Below are 24,223 nucleotides of genomic sequence, written 5' to 3'. Positions count from 1 at the left end.
CATGTGCATGCGTGTGCAAAAGAGAGAATATGAAAAACAAAAACATTTAAGGCAAAATATATAATACAGAAAAATAAAATACAGTAAATTGAAAAAACCTTGTCCTTAGATGCAACCTTTCATGATGATAAAGAATACATTTACCCTTTCAGAAGATCACTTTTAAGTAGTTGATAGTTGGAGCTTTGACTGTTTGTTTTGCTATTTGTTTGTTTAGTGTTTCTTTCAACATGTATTCTTCATAATACATTTTGAAATAATCTTGTTTGGAAGTACAGTCTTAAAACCTGGTATGGTATCAGTTCGTGTAGTTTGGAGGTTTCTTGATTTCTAGGCCAACATTTTGTAATGTCGGTTTTATGAGGTAGTCAATCAACAACTTGCCAGAAAATAAAAGTCAAAGGCTTATTTTCTTAAGCATAAGTCATCTTCCCAAGGTAGTTAGCTGGAACATAGCCCTTCTGCCCTTGAACTTCAGCTAACCACCACTCTCTGTTGCCACTTAGGTCACAAAATCTAAGTATATGAACTCTTTGGTATTCCTGAAGGCTGAGTTCATGGTCACTCCGTGCCTGAAAGGCATGAACTGCATAGAAAATCTAGACACAAAAGCAAATGACATTATTAGAAGCAGAGCCTAAAAATTTAGACAAACATAATAAAGACTTCCAAGCTTTTAGAAGAAATGCTGAAGTTTTCTTATTTTTTCAAAGTCACTCCCCATCTCCTTTGTTGGATTTATTTTGCTAAAGTATGGCCCAAGATGAAAATAGAGTGAAATTTCCATTCTTATTGTTCTGTTGGGAGGAGTCTAAACTGTTCATTCTTGAAACCAATTTGGCATTTTCTATTAGATTTTTTAAATGTTAACCCTTTTTGATTCAGTAATAGCTCTAAGAGTCTCTTCTATGAAATAGAAACATTGGCACAGATTATTGCATAATAATGTTACTGCAATACCCACTTACTTATAAGGTGAAAAGTGGGAGGGAAGTTGGAATAACACTAAAGGTTCAGCAAAAATGAAATTCTACATGCTTACATTAAGGAAATTTGTAGTCATAAAAATAGTGTTTTCTGAGACTAATAACACAGGAAAATGCTTATGATAAAATGCTCAGGCTCCCCCACCAAAAGATACAGAATCAGATGTGCAATATGTGTCTAATATTGTTAGATGGTTTTCTTTGAGTAGTAGAATTAGAGGTGATTTTCATTTTTATTTGTTGACTCATTTTATAAACTTTTATAATGCAATGTATTAAATTTATAATTTTAAATTATTTGAGTGACCTAGAGAGACTAATAAAATATATTTCAGTCAAAAGAATTTTTCTTTAACCTCAAAAGAGCACTTCATAATTATTAGATGCATAAGAAGCCTCTAAATAAGTGATTAGTCCCTCCTCCACTAAAATCGTAAGACTGTTAATAAAAATGTTTAGTTATGGTATAAAATTTAGCAATCAACTAACAACATTTATTCATTCATTTAATTAGAAGTTATTAAGTATCTATTAATTACCGGATATTATGTTATCAGAGAACTTATAACCCAGCTAGGAAAAACAAATGCCAATAAAAAGGGGCACATGCAAAAACAAAAAACAAAACAAAACAAAAAACACCCTACAAATGCAGGTGATATATATATCAGCTAATTGTGAGCTGTGTTTTGGAAGAAGTAACCTTTTATAGGTGACAAAGTTGATAAAGGGGTGGATATGTCTTATTCAAAGGTACAGAGATGAATACATGGAAACAGTATATGGAAAAGGCAAGCAGATTAACTTTCTCAAAATTGAAGGTCAATATAAAAGGAAATTATGAGAAATAAGGTGACTCCATTGAGCAGGAAAGAGACTTTGTAATGTGGAGGGGGGACTACAGTTGACCCTTGGACAACACCCAACTGAGTGGGTCCACTTATAAGCAGATTATTTTCAATAAATTATTGGAAAAATTTGGGGAGATTTGCAACTATTTGAAAAAACTCACAGACGAACCACATAGTTCAGAAATATCGAAAAAAGTAAGAAAAAGTAAGGTATGTCATGAATGCATAAAATATATATAGATACTAGTCTACCCTTACTTGCATAGGCATAAGATGAGTGATATTTAACATAAAAAATGTGTTAGTTTTCTTACCGTTCTATAACTTTTCTTTCAAAGAATTATATTACTGTTCAATATGCCTCTTCCTCATAACTGGAGAGACTGCGTATCAGCCTATCATCACAGGTAAGTGGTTTTTTAAAAGTAAACAATGTTTCCAATATTGTACTATGAATATGGCTATAATACTGTATGCCATAAAAATTTGACAATGATTCAGTCACTATACACATTAGTCTATGTGTATAGACTAGCCTACCATGAAGCAATCATATTGATTACACTAGGCTACCATAAAGCAATCCTATTGCTGCTGCTTTGTTTTCAATGCATGAATCATTATACCTGTAAATAAATATGAATTGCTTTTTCATATTATTTTTTCATTTCTGATGTCTAGTGTTAGCAATACCTTTAACATCTACAGTGTTTTGTATCATATAATACAGTATTGAAGTGGGTATTAAATGATTCATTTTGTAAACAGATGACATAAACTTATAGTATCGATAAATACAGTACAGTACTGTAAATGTATTCTTTTCCTTAAGATTTTCTTAATAATCTTTTTTTCTAGCTTACTTTATTGTATGTATATATAATACATAAACATACAATATATATGTTAATCAAGTATTTATATTATCAGTAAGGCTTCTGGTCAACAGCAGGCTATTAGTAGTTAGGTTTTGGGGGAGTCAACATTTTTTGTAGATTTTCAGCTGCCCAGGGGGTCAGCACACCTCACCCCCGAGTTGTTCAAGGGTCAACTGTATAGGTACAGTGTAAGCTATTCTTTAGATCTTGAACTATTTAGCTTTTGATGGTATTCTGATACCCCTGACTTACATATCATCTCATCAACTCTAGCATGAGCTCCACCTCAGAGAGAGGAACCACATTTCAACTTTGTTCCATTGACCACATCGTGGTATACAGTAGCAATTCAAATATATGTTGATTTGATTTGAAAGTAAGGCTGAAGGGCTTGGATATCATACAAGAACATTCAAGAGATCATCTTGTGTCATACAAGATACATACAAGACAGATTGTTGGACATGGGTTATTTTGTAATTTTAAAAAGTAAAGAGAAAACAAAAAGGGAGATGCCATAAATTCTTGAGCAATGGAGTGGTAGCAGTAATGACCACCTTTTATAACTCTCATAACAGTTTACATGTCAAATGTGCTTTATCCTCAACAACCCTGTGAGCTGTGACTTAAAGAAGTAACAAGCTCATAATCATAGAGCTAGTTGGTACTGCTAGGACAATATCTTCTAACTCCAAATCCTGTGCTTGGTCCATTTCTCATAGTACTTTAGGAACCAAACTCTTGTTCTAGCAAGGATGTGCAGAGTGTATTCTTGTGGAAAGGGACTGGAATCTCTAATATGTTTTGTTCTTTAGAAAGTGAAGACATTGAATATATCCACAAGAACAGAGTGGAGGATTTGGTTTGCAGAAGCTTTCAGGAATATCATGTATCATAACACAGCTTCTGAAATAATCTTAAGAGCCCACAGTAGCAGTTGCTAGCCATCTTTTGCAATTTTTATACATAATGTATATACTTTATCAGTGCAGCTATAGATTTTTTAGCAGGTCAAATTACCGGCTAATATATGATTCCTAAATATTTGTGGTGGTCTTTCAATTTGGCACATATACTCTCAAGGGCAATATAAAATCTTCTACCTAGATCTATTTGGTATGAAATTATGGCAAAGCTTATATTTTAAACACTCAATATAGATTCTCATAAAATTGTAAACTTAAAGTACAAAATTATAATATATACTTTCAATACTTTAGATGATCATAGTCCAAAATTAACTTAGGATGAGCATTTTCCGGTTTTTATATATGTTTGTGCTTCCACTTAACTTAAGATAGATACTCAAAATGGAAGTAAGTCTGCTTTTAAAGAGACGGTAGTCGATCACGTTAGACTACAGGTTAGAAGTTTTCAATCTGTTATGGATTTAAAAGCTAAAGGTTTTCTCTCTTTTTTTAAATATTTTAATTGTTCTAGGCTGTTGGACTTTCAATGTTATTATGTTTTGGTCCAGACACATTAAAGTTTTGTTAATTTAAGACATAATCATCTAATCCTTTTTCTTCCCTTGGCATTTATGAAAATATATTTTATTAGTTGCTTCTTTGCAATCTGTAAAGCTCTGGCGCATTTTATGGACAATATTTTATGACTACAACCCAGTTCTCCACAGCATTTACTTTTTTAAAATAACACTCTGTATTACCGTATTATTGACTCATACCCAATTTATTACCCACTGTTCATAACCACCAGCTCTTTCCTTGTGGTGCCATTGCCAGTTCAGCATTTCCTTGTTCTATATTTGCGCATTTAATTATTCTCCCTTAGTCAGCCACGTTACCTATCTTCACTGAATTTCATTTTATTGATTTCATCCCTGTTCTCCAATTAGCAACAACAAAAATCATAATATATTTTAATCTTTCTTTCCAAAACTAAAAAGCTACAAAACCAGCATTTACAGTATTATATCATATTAGCTCAGGAAGCCAAGATAGTTGTATTGCATGAAAAATGCTCATTCTTCTCTCTTACCCATCAGGAGCAAGCTTTCTTGTTCTTTAGTTAACAATTATGAATTGTTATTACACATGTAATTTTTGTAAAAAACAATTTTAAATAAAGGTAAACACAAAGAAATTTACTAATTTTTATTAATACCTTGTTTTCCTTTTATCCTTTCTTCCTTTTCTTCTTCCTCTTTTCTTTCTATCTACCTACCTACCTAAAGTGGTAATAAACATGTAATTATTGTACACATAATTTTTGCAACCTGCTTTTTCACTTCAAAGTATATTTTAAAATCTTTTCATGTCAATAAATAGCTCTCTAAAGCATCATTTAATGACTACTTAAATATGTTACAGCCTGCTGACTTTTGAAGCACTTTAAAAATAATGACATACTAGACATATAGCATTAGCATCATAAGCAGTTGAAAAATGTAAAGAGGAGGGACCGGACAATGAATCTAGAATTAGTGCAAAACCACTTTTTTAGATGTCAAAAATTATGTTCTCAGTATTATTTATGTGAAAAAAGAAAAGAGCACTGATTCTCAGCCATTACTTCCCTCTAAAACTTGGTTTTAGCCATTATTAAACTTGGTCCTCTTCGAGAAGTACCAAAGATTATCACATTAGTCCAACATCCTGCTTGCCAAACAAGGCATCTTACATACTGTGGTAGGCAGAATTCTAAGATGGACCCCAAGATTACCACCTCCTGCTGAACTTGTTCTGTATATTCCCCTTTGTGAATATGATGGGATTTCACTCCTGTGATTAGGTTACATTACATGGTAAAGGTAAAGGGATCTTACAGGGGTGCCTAATAAGGTCCCTAATAAGTTGACTTTGAGTTAGATGAACACTATCCTGAGTGGGCCTGACATAATCAGGTGAGTCCTTTCAAAGAGAGTCCAGTCACCTCTGAAGGGAGAGATTTGAAATCAGAGAGATGCTCTCCTGCTGGCCTTGAGCAAGCCAACAGCCATGTCGTGAACTGCCTATAGGGACAGCCACGTGGCAAGGATCTGAGCACAGCCTCTGGGTGTTGAAAGTGGTCCTTGGTTGATAGCCAGCAAGAAAATGGAGACCTTGTTCCTACTGGAACAAGGAACTAAGTTTTGCCAACAACCATGAGCTTGGAAGACAACCCTGATTTTCAGAAAGAGGCACAGCCAAGCAAACGTCTAGATTTCAGTTCTCTGAGATTCCAAGCAGAGCAGCCAGCTAAGCTGTTGCCTGTACTTCTGACCATGGAAACGGTGAGATAATAAATTTATGTTGTTTTAAGCTACTTAGTTTGTGACAATTTGTTATGCAGCATAGAAAACTAATTCAGATCATGCCATTATTATTTGATCAGAAGAGACCTGCAATTTGGGTTGGGTTATTTCAACTCAAAGGAAAGGTATAGGGGATCCTATGTGGCCGCAGGTCCAAGCTGCATTTTCTAATCCAGCTATATTTGTAGTAATGTTTAGATTTATATCCCTGACACCAGGGTCTGTTTTGAATTAGTTTGAAACTCAGAGGAGAAAGAAAACAAATAGCACTTTATAGAGAGATATCATTAATATACTTTCTGTTTTGAGCAAAAAATTTATCTCATTTTTTTTCCTCTCAGTAATGGAAACTTCTAATGGATCTAATTCTCATGATATATATTAATAGGTTTACTCAAAGACAGTTACTCTGCAGTAGCAGCTAGTAGGCACTAGATGCAGTTTTAAACTACACAGTTCATGCTGAAAGAGCCTAAGTGAGGTGCTTAATCTAAAAGTCCCTGTAAAGCCAAGTGAAACCTAGAACTCAACATCAAGCCAGCTTTAGGTCATCTTCACAAATTTGGTCCTCCAGTGTCTGTCCTAGGTTATTAAGATAACTTAGAAAGTTATCTTAGTAACCTAGAAGTTATTAAAAGTCAGCCAGGACATTTAATCAAGTATATAGATTTCACTGATAAAAATTCATTTATCAGTTGGTATTTTTTTTTTAGTTGTTTTTTAAATTAATTAATTAATTAATTAATTTTATGGCTGTGTTGGGTCTTCGTTTCTGTGCGAGGGCTTTCTCTGGTTGTGGCAAGTGGGGGCCACTCTTCATCGCGGTGCGCGGGCCTTTCACTATCGTGGCCTCTCTTGTTGCAGAGCACAGGCTCCAGACGCGCAGGCTCAGCAATTGCGGCTCATGGGTCCAGCTGCTCCGTGGCATGTGGGATCTTCCCAGACCAGGGCTCGAACCCGTGTCCCCTGCATTGGCAGGCAGATTCTCAACCACTGCGCCACCAGGGAAGCCCTATCAGTTGGTATTTTAACATTATATTGTCTTATAGAAACTCTGAATAAACTAAGAGAGTGAATGAGTAATAGAAAAACAGAGTTTTTGAAACTTCAAGACAGAAAAGTAGTAAGAACACATCGTAATGTATAAATGAGTTTAGAATCAGTAGTGACTGGGAGAAAGTACTTGCAAATTATATATCTGATAAAGAACTCTATGCAGAGTATATAAAGAATTCTTAAAACTGTATAATAAGAAGGGAAATGACCCAATTTTTTAAATGGGCAAATATTTGAAAAGACCTTTCACCAAAGAAGATGCAGGAATGGCCAATAAGAACATGAAAGATACTCAATAGCATTAGTCATTAGGGAAATGTAAATCAAAACTACAATGAGACACCACTTCACTTCCATTAAGATAGCTGTGATAAAAAAGACAGACAATAAGGCAAGGATGTGGAGAAACTGCAATTCACAGTCCTCATACATTGCTGTTGGGTACATACAACGGGGCAGTCACTTTGAAAAACAGCTTAGCAATTTTTTAAAAACTTAATCTTACCAATAAGCAATTCCACTCCTAGGGATCTACTCAAGAAAATGAAATTCACACAAAGACTTGCACACAAATGTTCATAGCAGCATTATTCATAATAGAAATTACCCCAGATGTCCATCAGTTGGTGAATGGATAAACAAAATATGCTATATTCATAGAGTAAAATACCATTAGGCAATGAAAAGCAACAAAATACATATACATACTACAACACGGATGAATCTCAAAAAACATGCTAAGTGAAGGAAGTTGGCTGTAGAACACCACATATTGCATGACTCCATTAATACAAAAAATACAAAGAAGGCAAATCTATGGAGGAAAAAAGTGATTAAAGATTTCTTGGGGCTAAAAGTGAGAAAGAGGAGGAGCTGCAAATGGGTTCAAAGGATCTTTTAGGGTGAAGGAAATGTTCTAAAGTTGGATTCAGGTAATGGTTGCAAAACCCTGTTAATATACTAAAAGTCAGTGAATTGTATACTTAAATTGCATAAATTGTATGGTATGTAAATAAGAACTTAATAAAACTATTTTTTAATGTATCAGTCATGAATTGGACAGCAATCAATGTATTGTTGAAAGAAGTTGAATAGACAAAATATTTTTGAAGAGCAGTATGGCAATGTATATCAAGACTTTATATATCCTTTGACACTCCAATATTTTCAGGAACTTGCCCTAAAGATATACTCATATATAAGTGTATAAAAATAGATGAACAAGGATCTGGCCTGAAATATTGTTTGAAATTTTAAAAACCTCAAAATATTCTGAATGTCTATTATTATGGTAATAGTTACATAAATTATGATGTATCCAGATAATGAAATACTATGCAGAATTTTTAAGCAAGAAGGTAGATATTTAGGTACTGTTTTGTCTAAGATATATTGTTAACTGAAAAAAATTATGTACCATGTATATGTTCCCACTCATCTGAGTATAAATTCACTCATGTAAATACAATATCTGAAAAGATATACCTGCATATTGTCTCTGAAAAGTAGGACTGAGGAGAGAATAAAGACCTTTACTATTAATTTACGTATATCTTTCTACTATTTCAACTTTCCACAAAAAACATGTATTAACCTTATTTTTTAAAAAGAAGTTAAAATTAATTAATAAAAAGCCACTAGGGGCTTCCCTGGTAGCTCAGTGGTTAAGAATCTGCCTGCCAATGCAGGGGACACGGGTTCAAGCCCTAGAAGATCCCACAGGCCCTTACACCACAACTACTAAGCCTGTGCTCTAGAGCCCACGAGCCACAACTACTGAGTCCATGTACCACAACTACTGAAGCCCGCGCGCCTAGAGCCTGTACTCCGCAACAAGCCCCCGCAATAAGAAGCCTTCACACCACAACGAAGAGTAGCCCCTGCTCACCACAACTAGAGAAAGCCCACGCGCAGCAACGAAGACCCAATACAGACAAAAAAAAAAAAAAGCCACTAAAGAAAAAAAGCAAATTTAAAAAAGGAACCAGTTAGTTGGTCACCACTTGGGGATTAACAGTTAAATATATTGAAACTTTCTGAGGTAGCAAAAAGGTACCCTATATTATAGTTAACTTACCATTTTGGGAAAGGTTTATGCCAATAGCCTTTGCACTGGTTAAGTGAGGGAAAGGTAGCTTTTAAAAGTTTCAGTATATATCAATAGTATATGTCATCATGCAAGAGATTAAAAATGACTGATTCATAGATAGCTCAATGAAGATACTGCTCTCAGAGGAACTATGGTCAATTTTCCACATGCTACTGATGGCGGTGATCTGTTCAGTACTGAGCTATTTTCCTCTCATGGGGGAAGTATAAAGAGACCATCTTCACTTCACTCTAAGTAGTAACAGCTACTGTTTATTCAGTGCCTACTCTGTGCTGGGTACTTTACATATAAAATTATCTCTAATATCTCTAATATCTAATATCTCTAATATCCACACATCAACTCCGCAAAGTAGGAATTGTTGTCCTCTTTTCTTCATTTGAGGAAACAGGCTCAGAGAATTAAATTCCTTGCAAGAAGGTGCACAGAGAGGAAGTGCTAGAGAGAAGTGCTACAGAGGAAGCTGACGCTTCCACCAGGTCTCACAGTAAGACAGAACATCTCTCATGATTCCAACAGCCAAGCGTCTTTACATCAGGTTCAAATTCTTACCTGTTCATCTACCTCTTGAAAACTGTCAACATCAGTACCGTTTGTATCAGACTTCCCACATGTTCCACTAAGAGATGAGCTGCTAGCACTTATGCTACTTTCTGGGGTGCCTGTGACACTGTCACTGGCTGGTCGTGAAGACACAAAGAGGCTGATGTTATCAAAATCATCATCACAGAACCTGTTCTCGGCGTCCACCTTCTGCACTTTTGCTGGAGTGTAGGGTTTTAGGAAGGAGGAATACACATATCCTTTTGTAACTGGATAGGAAATAGAAAGAAGAAACATGGTTATTTATAACTCTTTCCAAACAGTTGCATTTAGAGAAGGACACAGAGGCCCCCTGGGAAAATCTCAACTACAAGAGAGGTGGAAGTTCTTTGCTTCTTATGCAAAAAACTTACTTCCTGTGTCAACAAGCCACCTGCTGGTACTCCCCAACGGATCCTTCTGTTCCATCACAGCCACCAACTCCCCTTCCAGAAGATTGATGTCATATTCTTGTGTAGCGTTGCACTTGCGCTTAGCTTGGTAGAGTTCCTCTGTACTGTACGTGGATAGAAGTTTGCAGCGGTGAGTGTCATTCTGACGTGGCACTTCCGGCTGAGAGAAGTAAGGAGAGATTTTGGTTCAGATAGATGTATAATAAAATCCACACAGATAAATATTGGTAGATATTTCTTCTCTGGAGATTTTTTAAATGTTGAAGCCATACATTGATTAAGGATTATTTCAATGTTGAGGCATAGATCAGGTTATTATGTGAAAGTATTTAGCTGAGTTATGCAGGGAAAGATTCTCTAGTTAGCACATGAGGGCAGTGTTGTAGAGAAAAAAGAAAATTCGGCTGAGAATACGAAGGCAGAGGTTCTAATCCTTCTTCGATGATGAACAATTTTTTAATTCTTTGCCATGCTGTAGGCAATCACTTGTGTATTAAGCACTTGATAAATAATATTTAATTAAGTAAATTGTATGTGTGCATGTATTTTTCCGGGAGATAATATCAGTAAATTAGGCAGGAGTCAAGAGGCCTGGCCCCTGTCCCAGCTCTGCCACTAAGTGACTTTGAGAAAGCCACTTCATCTTTGCAAACTGGGATTCCTTATTGAGAAAAATGAAAGGTTTGAACTGTAATGATTTTGCTCTATAAAATTCTGTTCACTCATCCAACAGATATTTATAGAGTGCCTACCTTGTGTTAGGCACCATTTAGGCACTTGTTTTGTACACATCATGTACAAAACAGATAAAAAATCTATGACCTTATGGAGTTCATAGTATAGAGGCTAGAAATAGACAAGAAATTCTACATATAAGTAGGTAAACTATAGGATATTAGAATGACATAAGTGATTTGGAAAATAATATATTATGATTTGATCAAGGCAAAAAAGTGATAGTCATCATTGTTATTGAATGCTACCAAACTCACCAGAATTTGCACAGTCTTCTTCTTTTCAAAACTAAGTTTCCTCTCAATAAATGTAGCACTGTTATCCTTCACAAAATTCAGATTTTGAACCTCTTCTAGTACTCGATTCTGAATTTCAGAGATGCTTGAAGCCAGCAGTGGTACCTGTAGGTAGAAATATGACATTCCCAGACAAATACTTAACCATATTAGGTATTGAATTTAGTAGATCTGTGATGAACAGTGAAAAATTATACCATATTCCACAGCGAAAAATTAGGGCAACATTAAAACTCCTATATCAAAACCATCTAATTTGTTGTCTCCAGAAACCCCACAAAAATGACAAGGATTTTTTTTTAAGTTCAAGCCTAAATAAAAGGAAACAGAAGAGAAAAAATTACAATAGCAATAAAATTTTTGGAAGAAAGACTCAGTAATTGATGGCAGTAGTCCCCTCCAATGTGGTGGGGTGGTACAGTAGGAAGGAGAAAAAGGCTAAAACAAGAAACATTGGTTAAGATCCTGTGGTGGTTAAAACAAATAAGCAAATTCTTTGATATGTTTCCCATCAAGAGGTGGAGTCAATGTCCCCTTCCCTCAAAATTGGGTGGGACTTTATGATTGCCTCAATGAATAGAATGTTGAAATAAATAGAATAATGGAAGTGATGCTGTTTGACTTTCAAGATTAGGCTAAAAATGATCATGCAGTTTCTGCTGGTTTCTCTTGGGACACTCACCTTAGGGAGACTTTAGTTGCTATGGAAGAAGTCCAGTTGCACTGTGTCCACCACATCAAAAGACCATGTTGAAAGATGGAGCGGGGAGTGGTGGGGGTGGCAGTGGGATGGGTGGGTGTCTGTGGGGCCCCAGCTATTCCAGTCCCCAGCTGTTTGAGTCTTCTGTCATCTTCCCACCACCAATCTTAGAGGCCTGAGAAAGTCTTTGTGACGACTTCAGCCTCAGCTATTATCTGACTGAGACACTGAGAATGATTACCTGATCCCAGTGAACCCCAGAACTATGAGAAACAATAGTAAGAAATGACTATTGGTTGTTTCGTACCACCATGTTTGGTGTAATTTGTTATGCAGATATAGACAACTGGAATTGTTTTGAAGCAGTTGTATCCCCAGATTCTTTCTCCATTTCAGTGAATCTTGGTGATTGCTTCTTCCCTACCTTAGCAGAAGATGAACTTTTCTTTTCTGCAAATGGTAAAACAGAGAGTATCTAGACTGGGGACACTAGGCACAAATAATGGTGGGGGACCCACGTTAGAAAGAGGGTAATTAAGTGAGTGGATATAGACTGGACCCAGAGACCCTGCCAACCAGGCCTAGCAGTCAACCATTACCCTTTAGGCAGAAAACTTGAAGGGACATCTCTGGAGACTCTGACCAGCCTAAGAGGAAAGACCTAATGGTGCTATCATCAGGAGTTCCCAAATGAAATTGCAGTCAAATTGCTCTACACAGTAGTGGATGCTTAGAGTTTTCAATGCCTATCTAGGTGCTCAATGCTGCCAATTAGTCCTCAACTCTTTATCAGTGGTGAATGATCAAGTATATCAGACATCTAAGGCATAACTATAACAAGAAAGAAAGAGTCTTATAAAAATAAAAGCAACCTGTTTTCATCTTAAGAAAGCCAAAAAGAACTTTCAAAAATTGAAATCATGGGAACAGAAATAAGAATACATCAAAAGATGGGTTTGAAGATTAAGTAGGAAATTTTCTTAGGAAGTAGAGCAAAGCAATAAAGACATAGAAAATAAGTGGAAAAAGATACAAGATTAGAGGAACAACCAGGAATTTCAGAAAGAGAGAAAAGAGAAAGGGAAGAGAGAAAAATCATCAATGAAATGTTCAAAGTTTCTAGAAGCGGAAGACATAAATTTTCAGGTTGAAAGGATCCCACAAAGCATCTGACACACCAAGGTTCATCATCATTAAATTTCAGACTGATGAAGACAATAAGAAAATTCCATAAGCTTTTAGAATGGGATAGGGTGGGGAAAGTGCATACAAAGAAGCAAGAACCAAAATGCACCCAGAGTTCTCAACAGAAACAGTGGAAGCTAGAAGACAATGGAATAATGGAATGCTTTCAAATTCAGGAAGAACAACTTAAAATTTTACACCCAGCCAAACTATCAATTAAATATGATGATAGTATAAAGACATTTTCTGATATTTGAGTTGTCAAAATATTAACCTCCCAATTTTCCTTTCTTAAGAAACTACTCAAAAATTTGCTCCCCCAAATAAAGGCAGAAAGCAAGAAGGTCAACATGGGATAAGGAAATGTGAGATCCCACACAGAAGAGAGGTAAAGGGATTCCCCAGAATGATGATGAAATGTAATCCCAGGATTACAGTTAATTATGAGATAAAAAGCATAACCAGTTCTCTGAGAGATTTCTGCAAGAAGACACAATTAATAGAATATATTACACATCTGAATGTCTTAAGAAGTGATCCAGTCAAACTGGCAGATAAAGTTAGGCAAATGAAAATTAAGCTGATAAAAGACAAACACAATTATTTAAGAAAAACAAAAAAGCTATACATAAAAGAAAAAGTAATCATAGAGTTGTATTGCTGAACTCTAACCAGCATTCACTTTGTGTGCTGAATGTATTTTGTTTGTTTTTTCAAATTTATTCTTCTTCCATTTCCATCCTGCTCTGTGCTCTGGAAGGCTGACCAGTATAGAATGTATCAACAGCTTCCTTGCACTCTGGTTTCCAGATGGGTTCTTGCAATGAGAAGCACCCATAGGAAATCAGAGTAAGGGAGGAAAGTGAGATAATGATATTTATTTCCCAATAAATTTCTTTAGTATTTATTGCTTTCTGTAGTATTGACTGATAGTCACAGATCCTGTCAGGTAAACATTTCCACTTAGCTCTCTCTACACATTCCTATAGCTACTCCTTCCCCTTGTCCCTTTGAAGACTGGGTGTTTTAAGGCTCCTTCTTTTATTTTACTGTATATAATCTTTTAAGTTACACTTCAACTTTAAAAGTTTAAAAATAGGGGATTGATCAGAGAAATGCAAATCAAAACCACATGAGATATCACTTCATACCCACTAAGATAGCCATAATAAAAAAGACAGATGTGAGGAAATTGGAACCCTCAATCATTGCTGTTGAGAATGTAAAATAGTGCAGCCACTTTGAAAAACAGACTGGCTGTTATTCAAAAGGTTAACATAGAGTTACCATATGATCCAGCAATTCCACTCCTAGGCATATACCCAAGAGAAATGGAAACATACATCCCCTAAGAACTTGAATGTTCATAGCAGCATTGTTCATAATAGCCAAAAAGTGGAAATAACCTAAATGTTCATCAACTGATGAATGGACAAATAAAATGTGACATATCCATACAATGTAATATTATTTGGCAATAAAAAGAATTAAGTTCTGAAACACACTGCAACATGGATGGAACTTGAAAACATTATGCTAAGTGAAAGAAGACACTCACAAAGAACCACATGTTGTATAATTCTATTTATGCCACATGTCCAGAATAAGCATATATGTAGAGACAGAAAGTAGATTGGTGGTTGTCTGGGACTGGGGAGGTTAGGGGGAAATGTGGAGTCACTGCTAATGGTACAGAATTTCTTTTGGGAGTGATGACAATATTCTAAAAATTGATTGTGGTGATGGGTTTCACAACTCTTACGAATATACAAAAAACATTGAGTTGTACATTTTAAATGGGTGGAGTGTATAGTATGTGAATTATATCTCAATAAAGTTGTTACCAAAAAAATGAGGCTGATTACACACTATTGTACAACTATGTAGTGGACTAATATACAGCTGTAAAAGAAATGAGGAAGCTCTCTATGTACTGACATGGATGTTAAAAACAAGTTGCAGAATGGTACTATACTTTGCTAGTTTGTGTAGGAAATAAAAATATATATTTGCATTTACTTTTAATGGCACAAAGAAACTCTAAGTATATAAAAATGAACTAATATCAGTGGGGGTGAGAGCAGGAGTTGGAGTGGTTTGGAGACAGAATGAGTATGGGACTGCTTACATATTTTTATATAGTTCTTCCTTTTGAGCCAAGTAAATGTAGCACCTCTTTATTCAACTTAATTTAATTCAGAGGATAAGTTAAAAGTTAATTAAATATACAATAAAAAGTAAAGTAGGGACAATTAATTTTCCTCCAAATGTTGTCCATTAAATATCACATGAGCTGAATGATAAGTAATACACTTGAAATGAAGGGCCAAGAAACGAAGCTGATTTTTAAAAAATTGATATTAGGTTGTAAATATCTTTCTTTCTCTCCAGAAAATAATAATAAGGACTTCCCTGGTGGTCCAGTGTAAAGAATCCGCCTTACAATGCAGGGGATGCGGGTTCAATCCCTGGTCAGGGAACTAAGATTCCACATGCCGCAGGGCAACTAAGCCCGCGCGCCACAACTACTGAGCTCTGCGTGCCTCAGCGAGAGAGCCCATGTGCCGCAAACTACAGAGCCCACGTGCCACAACTACAGAAGAGAAAACCCACATGCCACAGCTAGAGAGAACCCGCGCACCACAACAAAGAGCCCACGCGCTGCAGCAAAATATCCTGCATGCCTCAATGAAGATCCCATGCGCTGCAACTAAGACCCAAGGCAGCCAATAAATAAATAAATAATAAATCTTTTAAAAAAAAGAAAATGGTTCTAAAATCATACCCTAATGGAAAGCTAAGATATATACATATATATATATATATATATATATATATATATATATATATATATTCTTTTTTTCCACACACACATCAGGCTTCTCTTCCTTGGCGGAAAACAAAACAAAGACTGGTTTGACTGATATCCTATTTCGGTCATTACACTGAGATGGCCTTATTTTTGGATCCACGTCTCAGTCATGGTTAACATTTAAAAACGGTTGAATGGGAAGAGAATACAAAATATAAGTTGATAAGCTTCAACATAGCATCAGGCAGATGGAGCTACATTGGTTCCCTCAATGAGGGGAGCAAAGCTGAAAGATGTTTGGTGTTTGAAAAGGAATTTCCAAAAAGAACTCCAAGTGTATAAGTCGCAGCACAGCAGCACTAGGAAAATTGGTTTCACCTTCCTGTGGAGAAGAGGGATGAGGACCAGAACATTCTCTGACTGGCTTCAGCTAACACAGAAACCACACACATGCACCACACTCGGGCACGCTATGAACAGGCTGCTTTGCATGGTGTGCTTTCTGACAGATTCCGTAGGCCAAGGTAGCCAAGTGCGGGTGCTGTGCTTACCGGCACCACCGTGGAATAAACCCTCTGGGCCACGAGCATCAGGTCCCTGAGGAGGGTGATGAAACTGCACAGGCAGTTCAACAGAATCTTCCGCGCGGCCCGGTTGAACACCTGGAGCTCTTGCACAAGCTGGGCATTGAGGGCCTCATATTCCCTTTTGGCCAAGTCCGACTCATCCGCCGCCACCCGCTGCAGGTGGCTGTTGTAGTCCAGCAGTTTGTCATAGCGCTTCTGGATTAGCTTCTGGGGCCCTGGGAATAGGGACCGCAGGGCTGACAGGGGCATCAGGACAAGCTTCTGTAAATGAGCTGCCTGCCAAAAGAGCAAAACAATCCCATCACAGAAGGAGGAACACCCAATACCACGTCTGGAGTTGTTATCAGTAGGCTTACTTCCTCCCTGCAGGAACACAAAGGAAGGCAGGAAAGTATCTGGACAAGTTGAAAGAGCATGGGATCATTTTTTTGTCTAGCTAAACCTGTTCAAGGACTTAAAACAGCAACTCTAGACTCTAACGTTGAACCTCAAGAGTGAACAGGAAGAAGAATACAAAAGTTGAAACCTGCACACCCAAACTGTGCTCCACCCTTCTCTCTACAGCCGTTGGTTTTGTCAGTGGGGTCACGTCCCTCAACACTTTCCCCTTCCCCTTCTTTCTAATCCCGGAGCCAACTGCAGCTTCTCCAGAACTTGGGCTAGGGGGTAATCTCCACCTTTGACTACCAAGACTGCATAAATTATTCACATACCAATCCCTTCCTTTGCTAGTAATAAAAGGAAGACAATTGGTCTTAGGAGAGGCTGTATGCTATTCCTCCCACATCTACCCCAATTTCCTGGCTACCCTGGTGGCTGATTTTGGCAGTGGAATCCTATCCCCTATACAGATAGTCCCCCCTTATTAGAGGTATTTTGTTCCTGTTATAGAAATGACCAGAGAGTTATTGCTTCCTCTTTAAATACTTTGAAGGATTAAGCTGATGCTGATTCTGTGTCCTAAATTGTTATATTTTTAGGTTTGAGTCATTGAAAATGAACATTATATTAATGCCTAACTCCATGCCAGCAACTGAGCACCCTAGATTTAATTTCTTCTATTTCTCTTTCCTCCCCTCTATTCTGAAGTACACTAGTATCTTACATTTGCTGACTGCCCAAATTTATCATATATGCTTGGGTGTCATGATTATGTTATGGCAATTTGGAAGTAGTTTTCTCTTTTGTACCCTGAAAGATGTTCTAGGGAATCAGCATCTGAGCAGCAGCTTGTATTAATTTAGTGACCTCTAGTAACTTTGTCTGAACTCATGGGAAATCTAGAAGAGGAGGGAGACCAATCTCTTACTGGCACCAGCAATAGCCAACACAGATTAAATTTGATGCCTAGCTTATAAAATAATCATTATATACCTGCAGACTATTTAATGAGTCCTTCAGCTAAGCAAGGAATCTGTTTACTGTTCTGGGATAAATTACTGTGTTTGTGACATACTTGAATTCTACAGGTAATCTAATTACAAAATTACAATATAATTACAATATATAAGTCCTATGACCCACAGACATGAACCAGTTCATCTGTACCTGGGAATTATGGTTGGAACGAATAAGAATCGGATTTTATTCTAATATTCTGTGCTATACAAAATGTGTAGATAGGTACCTCTCATGATTAGATAAAAATAATTGCTCTGCCTTTAGATAGATTCGAGCTCTTAATATTTGATTTTTAAAAAGAGTTCAATATACCTTATCATAAAAAGGTACTTTTATATTGAGCTTTCTGATAATTATTTTAATTTAGTATAATTTATCATCCTGTGGTTTTATGCAAGGTAGGGAAGGACACCTTTCTTCATTCTGTCAAGTTCTGGGGCATGCTTGATGAAGGAGAAGCTATATACCATGCTCTCCATGGTGTTCAAGAAATAGTTATTACCTTAACTAATGTCAGAATTAAGCTAGAGAGCAAACCCTTAAGGACTTTTCTAAAATGTGCTTACTGTAATTAAGCCCAGAAAACATATAAAGAACTAGGCACACTTTTTCTATTTAACATGTTGTAAAAACTGACTTTCTCCTTTCTCTCTCTCTCTCCCTCTCTCTCTCTCCCTTCCTCCCTCTCATCCATCTAATCTACCATGTTAGTTCAGATGTAATCGTGACTTTCCATTCCCCAGTGCCAGGAAAGCTAGATGCTTCTGGGTATTTTTCTACTGGAGTGGGCACTGTCGCAATGTCCCTTCCCAGGATTCGGAAATATGAGATGGGGGACGTTACTGGGATTTAGAGCCTGGTAGGAAAGCTAAACATCCTCCAACACAAGGGTCACTCAATGAAGATTTGTCTGACCCCAAATGCCAATAATACCATTACAAAAATGCCAGTTTCAAGGATCTTCAAGATGATGGGGTCTATTATATCTTTTATATAATACTTGAAATACTACTATGAAATAATAATACCTATGGAACACAAGATACTAAATTTAAATTAGTATTACTCAGACCGGTTTGCCACCCAAATAGTTTCTTGGCTCAAGCATGTTTTTAATGATTCCCAATCTATGTTTTATGATTCTGTATATTTTACAGAACTCTCAGAAAACAAATATTTTACCACAGAACAGAAGATATAATATATGACTCAAATAAAGCACTTTCTGAATAGGAAGGCCTTACTTTCCAGTGAATAATATGTTAATAAAAGTCACATCCTCAGAAAGTATCTTTGCTCCTCATGTAAAAACTCTAGGCATTTCCAGAGACTCCTCTAAGAAAATCACATCTTTCTAACTTAATAAATCCCTGATACACAATATGCAGACTTAAACTAAATATTGATTTTAAAAGCTGCACAGACACTGACTACCCTAGAAACAGAGTCTGGAGCCCTCTTAAATTTTGATTATAGTAAAAGCCCCACTAATCCACTTCAAAATATTTAGTGATAAAAAAATCTCCTGTTTAAATCTACTAATTTTAACATTAGTATTTGCTTTAGTGTATGTTTTATTTTTAACTCCAAAAAAGTAAATGAAAAGCAGCTTTTCTCTTAATCCTACTATTTCATTTGCATTCATCTGCAGGTATAAATAACTTACAAAGCCATCAGAGGGATTTGGGGCATTACTTGGAGCTTCTGAATAGTACCTCTCCTCCTCATCTTTGTTGTGTGAAATCTCGTGGAGCTCCATTACACTCTGCAGAGCTAAAGGCATGGCATCCTGAAACCCAAGAACAAAGTTACCAAAAGGGCAAAGTTCTGAAGTGAGTACAATTAAATGTATCCCAAAAGTGCACTTCATCAACATAACTATTACCACTGAGAGAAAAAGAAAAACAGGAAAGAAAAAAATTTTATGAACACTTTGTACAATCGGGTTACCTATAACAATCTATTTCCTTACTTTTCCCCCATGTCACTTTCTCATACTGCTCTGTAGGTATGACACCCTCTTTTTTTTTTTAACATCTTTATTAGAGTATAATTGCTTTACAATGGTGTGTTAGTTTCTGCTGTATAACAAAGTGAATTAGCTATATACATACATATATCCCCATATCCCCTCCCTCTTGCGTCTCCTTCCCACCTTCCCTATCCCACCCCTCTAGGTGGTCACAAAACACGGAGCTGATCTCCCTGTGCGATGCAGCTGCTTCCCACTAGCTATCTATTTTACATTTGGTAGTGTATATATGTCAATGATACTCTCTTACTTCATCCCAGCTTACCCTTCCCCCTCCCCGTGCCCTCAAGTCTATTCTCTACGTCTGCATCTTTATTCCTGTCCTGTCCCTTGACACCCTCTTTTATTAAGTGGAGTCCATCTTAAATTCCCTCTTTGGCCATTCTTCATCATTCAATTCTTACAGATCTCTTCTTTTAAAAATCACTCTTCTTTGATTTATGTCTTTAGTTTTCCTTAGTGAATTTAATCTTCTCTTTAAGAGAACATGCTCATACTTTTTCTGAATCAATTAGTGGAAATGGAAGACTTTTCTGTAGATATTCCCAAGAGGCACTGACTCCCTGAAAAGTGTATCAGGGACAGGGTTCTCACTGCCCTCTGGATCTTATAGCTATGTTTTGGTTTTCCTTTCACAGAAGGCAGTGCTTTAGGAAGAGATTAGCAAACCTGACTGCAAAATCAGGCTTTGCATCAGTTAATAAATAAGAAAAGAATGTGGCTTGTTGGTTATGTGACATAGAACCTTGTCTCCAAATCACTATGCCTGTCAACTTAATCTTCTGTTGGTGTGATAGTCTATCAAAGAATGCAAACATCTTCCAAAACAGACATCCAAGAGAAAAACTGGAAAATAGAAAGGAACAATTTATTAACTAACTTACATGTAATTCTACTAACTTTCCATGTCTCATAGTCGTGACCATTGTCAGGATGTTGTTAAGGACACTATGTCCCCTTTATGAGATCCATCAGAAGAAACTCCTGACTGGTGTTTCTACTGAATATAGTTATACTGTACTCCAGCTGGTTTGTCTAAGTCAGTGATTCTCAACAAGGGCAGGAAAACCTAGGGGACTGGAAATTTGTGGAGGTGTTTTTGTCTTCTACTCTGATTGTGTGGGGATATTTGCATATTGCAGTTCATAATATTTTGTTAGAATATGTTTTCCTTGATATTGATTTTCTTTTATGTATACCTACCTACCTAAGGTTAAATTATCTATGAATTTCATTCAGAACTGTAAAGGGGGCATTACAAAACACTGGTTATAAAATAAATAGAGGTATTTGATTTGTCTTAGAATTGTGTGATCATATACCCCTTTTTGGGTTGGCTGCTAGGTAGCCTACAGCTAAATTTAAGATGCACATGCGGGTTTTTGTGGGTTTTAGGGCATGTATATTATGCACTTTTTACTTTTTAACTCCTCTAATTTTATGTTATGTCTCCTTTTGATTTTCTTTTTTCTTTCAGGGCTACTCTTAAATTTGAAAATATGTGTTGCAGGTACTGAAAAGAGATATGGTAGTATAATCGAACAAATCACATTTCTGCCTTGTCTGCCATTTTGCATAAATTAACTCATCTCTTTTATAGAGAAAACATGCTGATGGTCCAGCCCTACGTGGCAATCATATGAACAAATGTCCCACCATATGGCAATCTGGATTGGGGGAAGGATGGAAGAGGTAAGGGAACAAAGAGCAAAACCCAAGTCTTTATATTGGCTTCCTTCACCAGCAGCTTGCAGCCTCCCAAACTTGATACAATAAGCGTCATCATATAAATGATGAACAGTCACATTTACTCTTCATAATAACCAGAGACATCAAGACCTTTTTGTGGAAACATTGAAAACAGTTGTGCCTTACCCACCTGTACGTGTTGAAGACAGAATGAAATGTTCTTCACACAGTGCCTCACAGTCTTTTCTAAAGATCTAAATAGTTTTTCTTCTCTATTAAAGGTATTGTCTTTCACCTAAAGTATAGATGAAATTATTTATTTTTATAACTCAAAGGAATCTGGTACTTAAAAAAATCGCAAACCGTACTGGCCCAGCACATTACAAAAAACTCCTTGTTGAGATGAAAATGTTTCATGCTACGCTCTTTTTTTTTTTTAACATCTTTATTGGAGTATAATTGCTTTACAATGGTGTGTTAAGTTTCTACTTTATAACAGAGTGAATCAGCTATACATACACATATATCCCCATATCTCTTCCCTCCTGAGTCTCCCTCCCACCCCTCTAATTTGCTTAATTTGCTGTTCAGTTTTCACATTGCTTCACCTATGTCACGGTAGCTGTGGGATGTAAAACTTTTCTCTGCACTTTTTAATAGCATGTATTATGTGTGTACTCAAATGACACTGCATTTGTGGCTCTATAAAATAATTAATAAAATTAAAATTAAAAATTAAATTAAAATAAAAATTTGATCTATTGATTAGAATTTATTGTTTTGCTGATATGACTCATCCCAATTTATTTCACAGTGGTTATTTAGAAAATATTCTTAGGGTCTTGGCTAAAGAAATATGATAATTCTTTATCAACTCAAATTTGAAAGATGATGAAAAATCTTAACAAAAACTGTTCTTCTGTTAGGAAAACTCTGCAGAGTTAAGATAGTGATCACATGTGTTCAGTTATTTTTTTTGTTATCTTACATGTATACCTAATAGCATTCAGAAAAATATGCTTTTTTTATATGCTTGTGACAACTTCTAGGAAGATACATTATTCTATCAATGATGAGAGGTATTTCTTGGTGTTCAAAAAGGCTACAAAATATCAGAACCAGCTTTGTGTTGGCAAAATCTGTGTGAACACACATCTGTTTTGTGGAATATTTTGTGTATTCTTCAGTTTGGTACTGGCTAATAACTGTAGCTGTTCTCAGTTCCTACATTTGTTAATTTAAGGTGGTTGACCTTAGAACTGAATGCATAGAAAATGGTGACATTTTATTTTAGTAGTTTAAAACCCCTTAATATTATTTATCTAGAAAGTTTTTCATTAAACAGGCAGCATAGTTCTTTGTAATCCACACAAAATTCATCACCCTCTGCCTTAGCATCTCTATGCTCTGACCCAGTTTGAGGCATATAACAATATGCTGGGCAGAGTTTTTAAAAAGCGGTTTTCAAGGACCAACTATTTTACTTTGTATATCTTGGCCGAGACCCACATGATGTTAAAGTAAGAGGTTCAAGGATCACACGATGAAAAATACTGCCTAGTTCTACTTCTTTATTGCCAAGCCTTCTCTTGTTGCTTTATTTTGTTGGAATATGCTGCTGTCCCTTTTCTGCCCTGCAAAATCCTGTTTATTTTTTTTTTAAGGACTTGTTCAACTGTCACCCCTGCTACAAATCCTCCCTCTAGTTCCTATTCTTTCCACTCCATAAAATTAATTGTACCCTCCTATGTGCTCTTACAACACTAATGATTTAAGTAATTTTCTCCACTGATGGATTGCAAACATTGGAGATGAAGTATTTTTTCTTAATATAATAATCACTAACATTTATTAAACACTAACTATGTTCTGGACACTTGTGCTAAAAACCTGTCTTCCATTTTCTCATTTTAATTCTTATACAACCCTACGGGTTAGATGCTATGATAAATCCCATTTTAGAGATAAAGGAACAGAAGTTCCAGGAGGTGTGGCAGAGATTGTGAACATTCCTGCTATTGACCTTCTACCAATGGTACCTGCACCTCTAGTTTAAGGTGGACACAGCTGTCCTGCTAGAGACAACCCTTTCCAGACTCCCTTGCAGCTGGCTCTGCCTTTGTAACTGGGTTTGGGCAAATAAGTTGTGAGTGAAAGTGATATGTTTCATTTCTGAATCTTGGCCTTAGAACATTTCCCTTGGGACTTTGAATGAAGACATGGCAGTGACCCAGCTTCAGTGAGGCAGATGAAGACCATATGTTTAGGAAACATCGCAGCGCAAAACTGGGGAAAACTGGGTTCCTGAAAGATCTTGTGCAGCACAACCCATCTGAACTATTTTAAGAGAGAGAAATAAATGACTATCTGACTTAAGCTGCTATGTTTTGGAATCTCTTTGTGACAGAAGCATGGCCTTTACCCTAACTAATATAGAAAGTTAAAGAAACTTACCCATGTTAATAGTTAGGTCCAGGATTCCAACCCAAACCATCTGAATTTAGAACCTCTCTGCATTTGCAATCTCTAACAGTGTCGAGTAAGAGTTCAATACATGTGTGATGAATGGAATAGAATCTTCCTCTTGGGTAATAGTTTTATACCCTAACTCCACCAAATATTTCACTTGAGCTGCTGACAAGTGCAAAATTGAC

At 36.4% G+C, this 24,223-nt stretch overlaps 2 protein-coding genes across 2 annotated transcripts in view; one reads left to right on the top strand and one right to left on the bottom strand.

Moving 5' to 3' along the window:
• Positions 1-2,234, top strand: part of INTS12 (integrator complex subunit 12) — a 35,318-nt gene extending 33,084 nt beyond the window's left edge. The window contains exon 8 of the mRNA XM_057546803.1: positions 2,176-2,234. The gene's annotated coding sequence lies outside the window, so the exon portion shown is untranslated. The remainder of the gene's footprint in view (positions 1-2,175) is intronic.
• ARHGEF38 (Rho guanine nucleotide exchange factor 38) overlaps positions 414-24,223 on the bottom strand; it is a 163,895-nt gene continuing 140,085 nt past the window's right edge. Inside the window, exons 8-14 of the mRNA XM_007190984.2 lie at positions 21,760-21,864; positions 19,515-19,637; positions 16,412-16,723; positions 11,125-11,268; positions 10,094-10,292; positions 9,690-9,949; positions 414-599 (exon numbers count right to left, since the gene is read on the bottom strand). Of these exons, the coding sequence (XP_007191046.2) occupies positions 414-599; positions 9,690-9,949; positions 10,094-10,292; positions 11,125-11,268; positions 16,412-16,723; positions 19,515-19,637; positions 21,760-21,864 (1,329 nt within the window). The remainder of the gene's footprint in view (positions 600-9,689; positions 9,950-10,093; positions 10,293-11,124; positions 11,269-16,411; positions 16,724-19,514; positions 19,638-21,759; positions 21,865-24,223) is intronic.

This window comes from Balaenoptera acutorostrata, chromosome 5 (genome assembly GCF_949987535.1).
Source record: "Balaenoptera acutorostrata chromosome 5, mBalAcu1.1, whole genome shotgun sequence".
Taxonomy (NCBI): Eukaryota; Metazoa; Chordata; class Mammalia; order Artiodactyla; family Balaenopteridae; genus Balaenoptera; species Balaenoptera acutorostrata.
The sequence above is the reverse complement of the archived record's forward strand: the minus strand, read 5'-3'. Positions and strand labels throughout refer to the sequence as shown.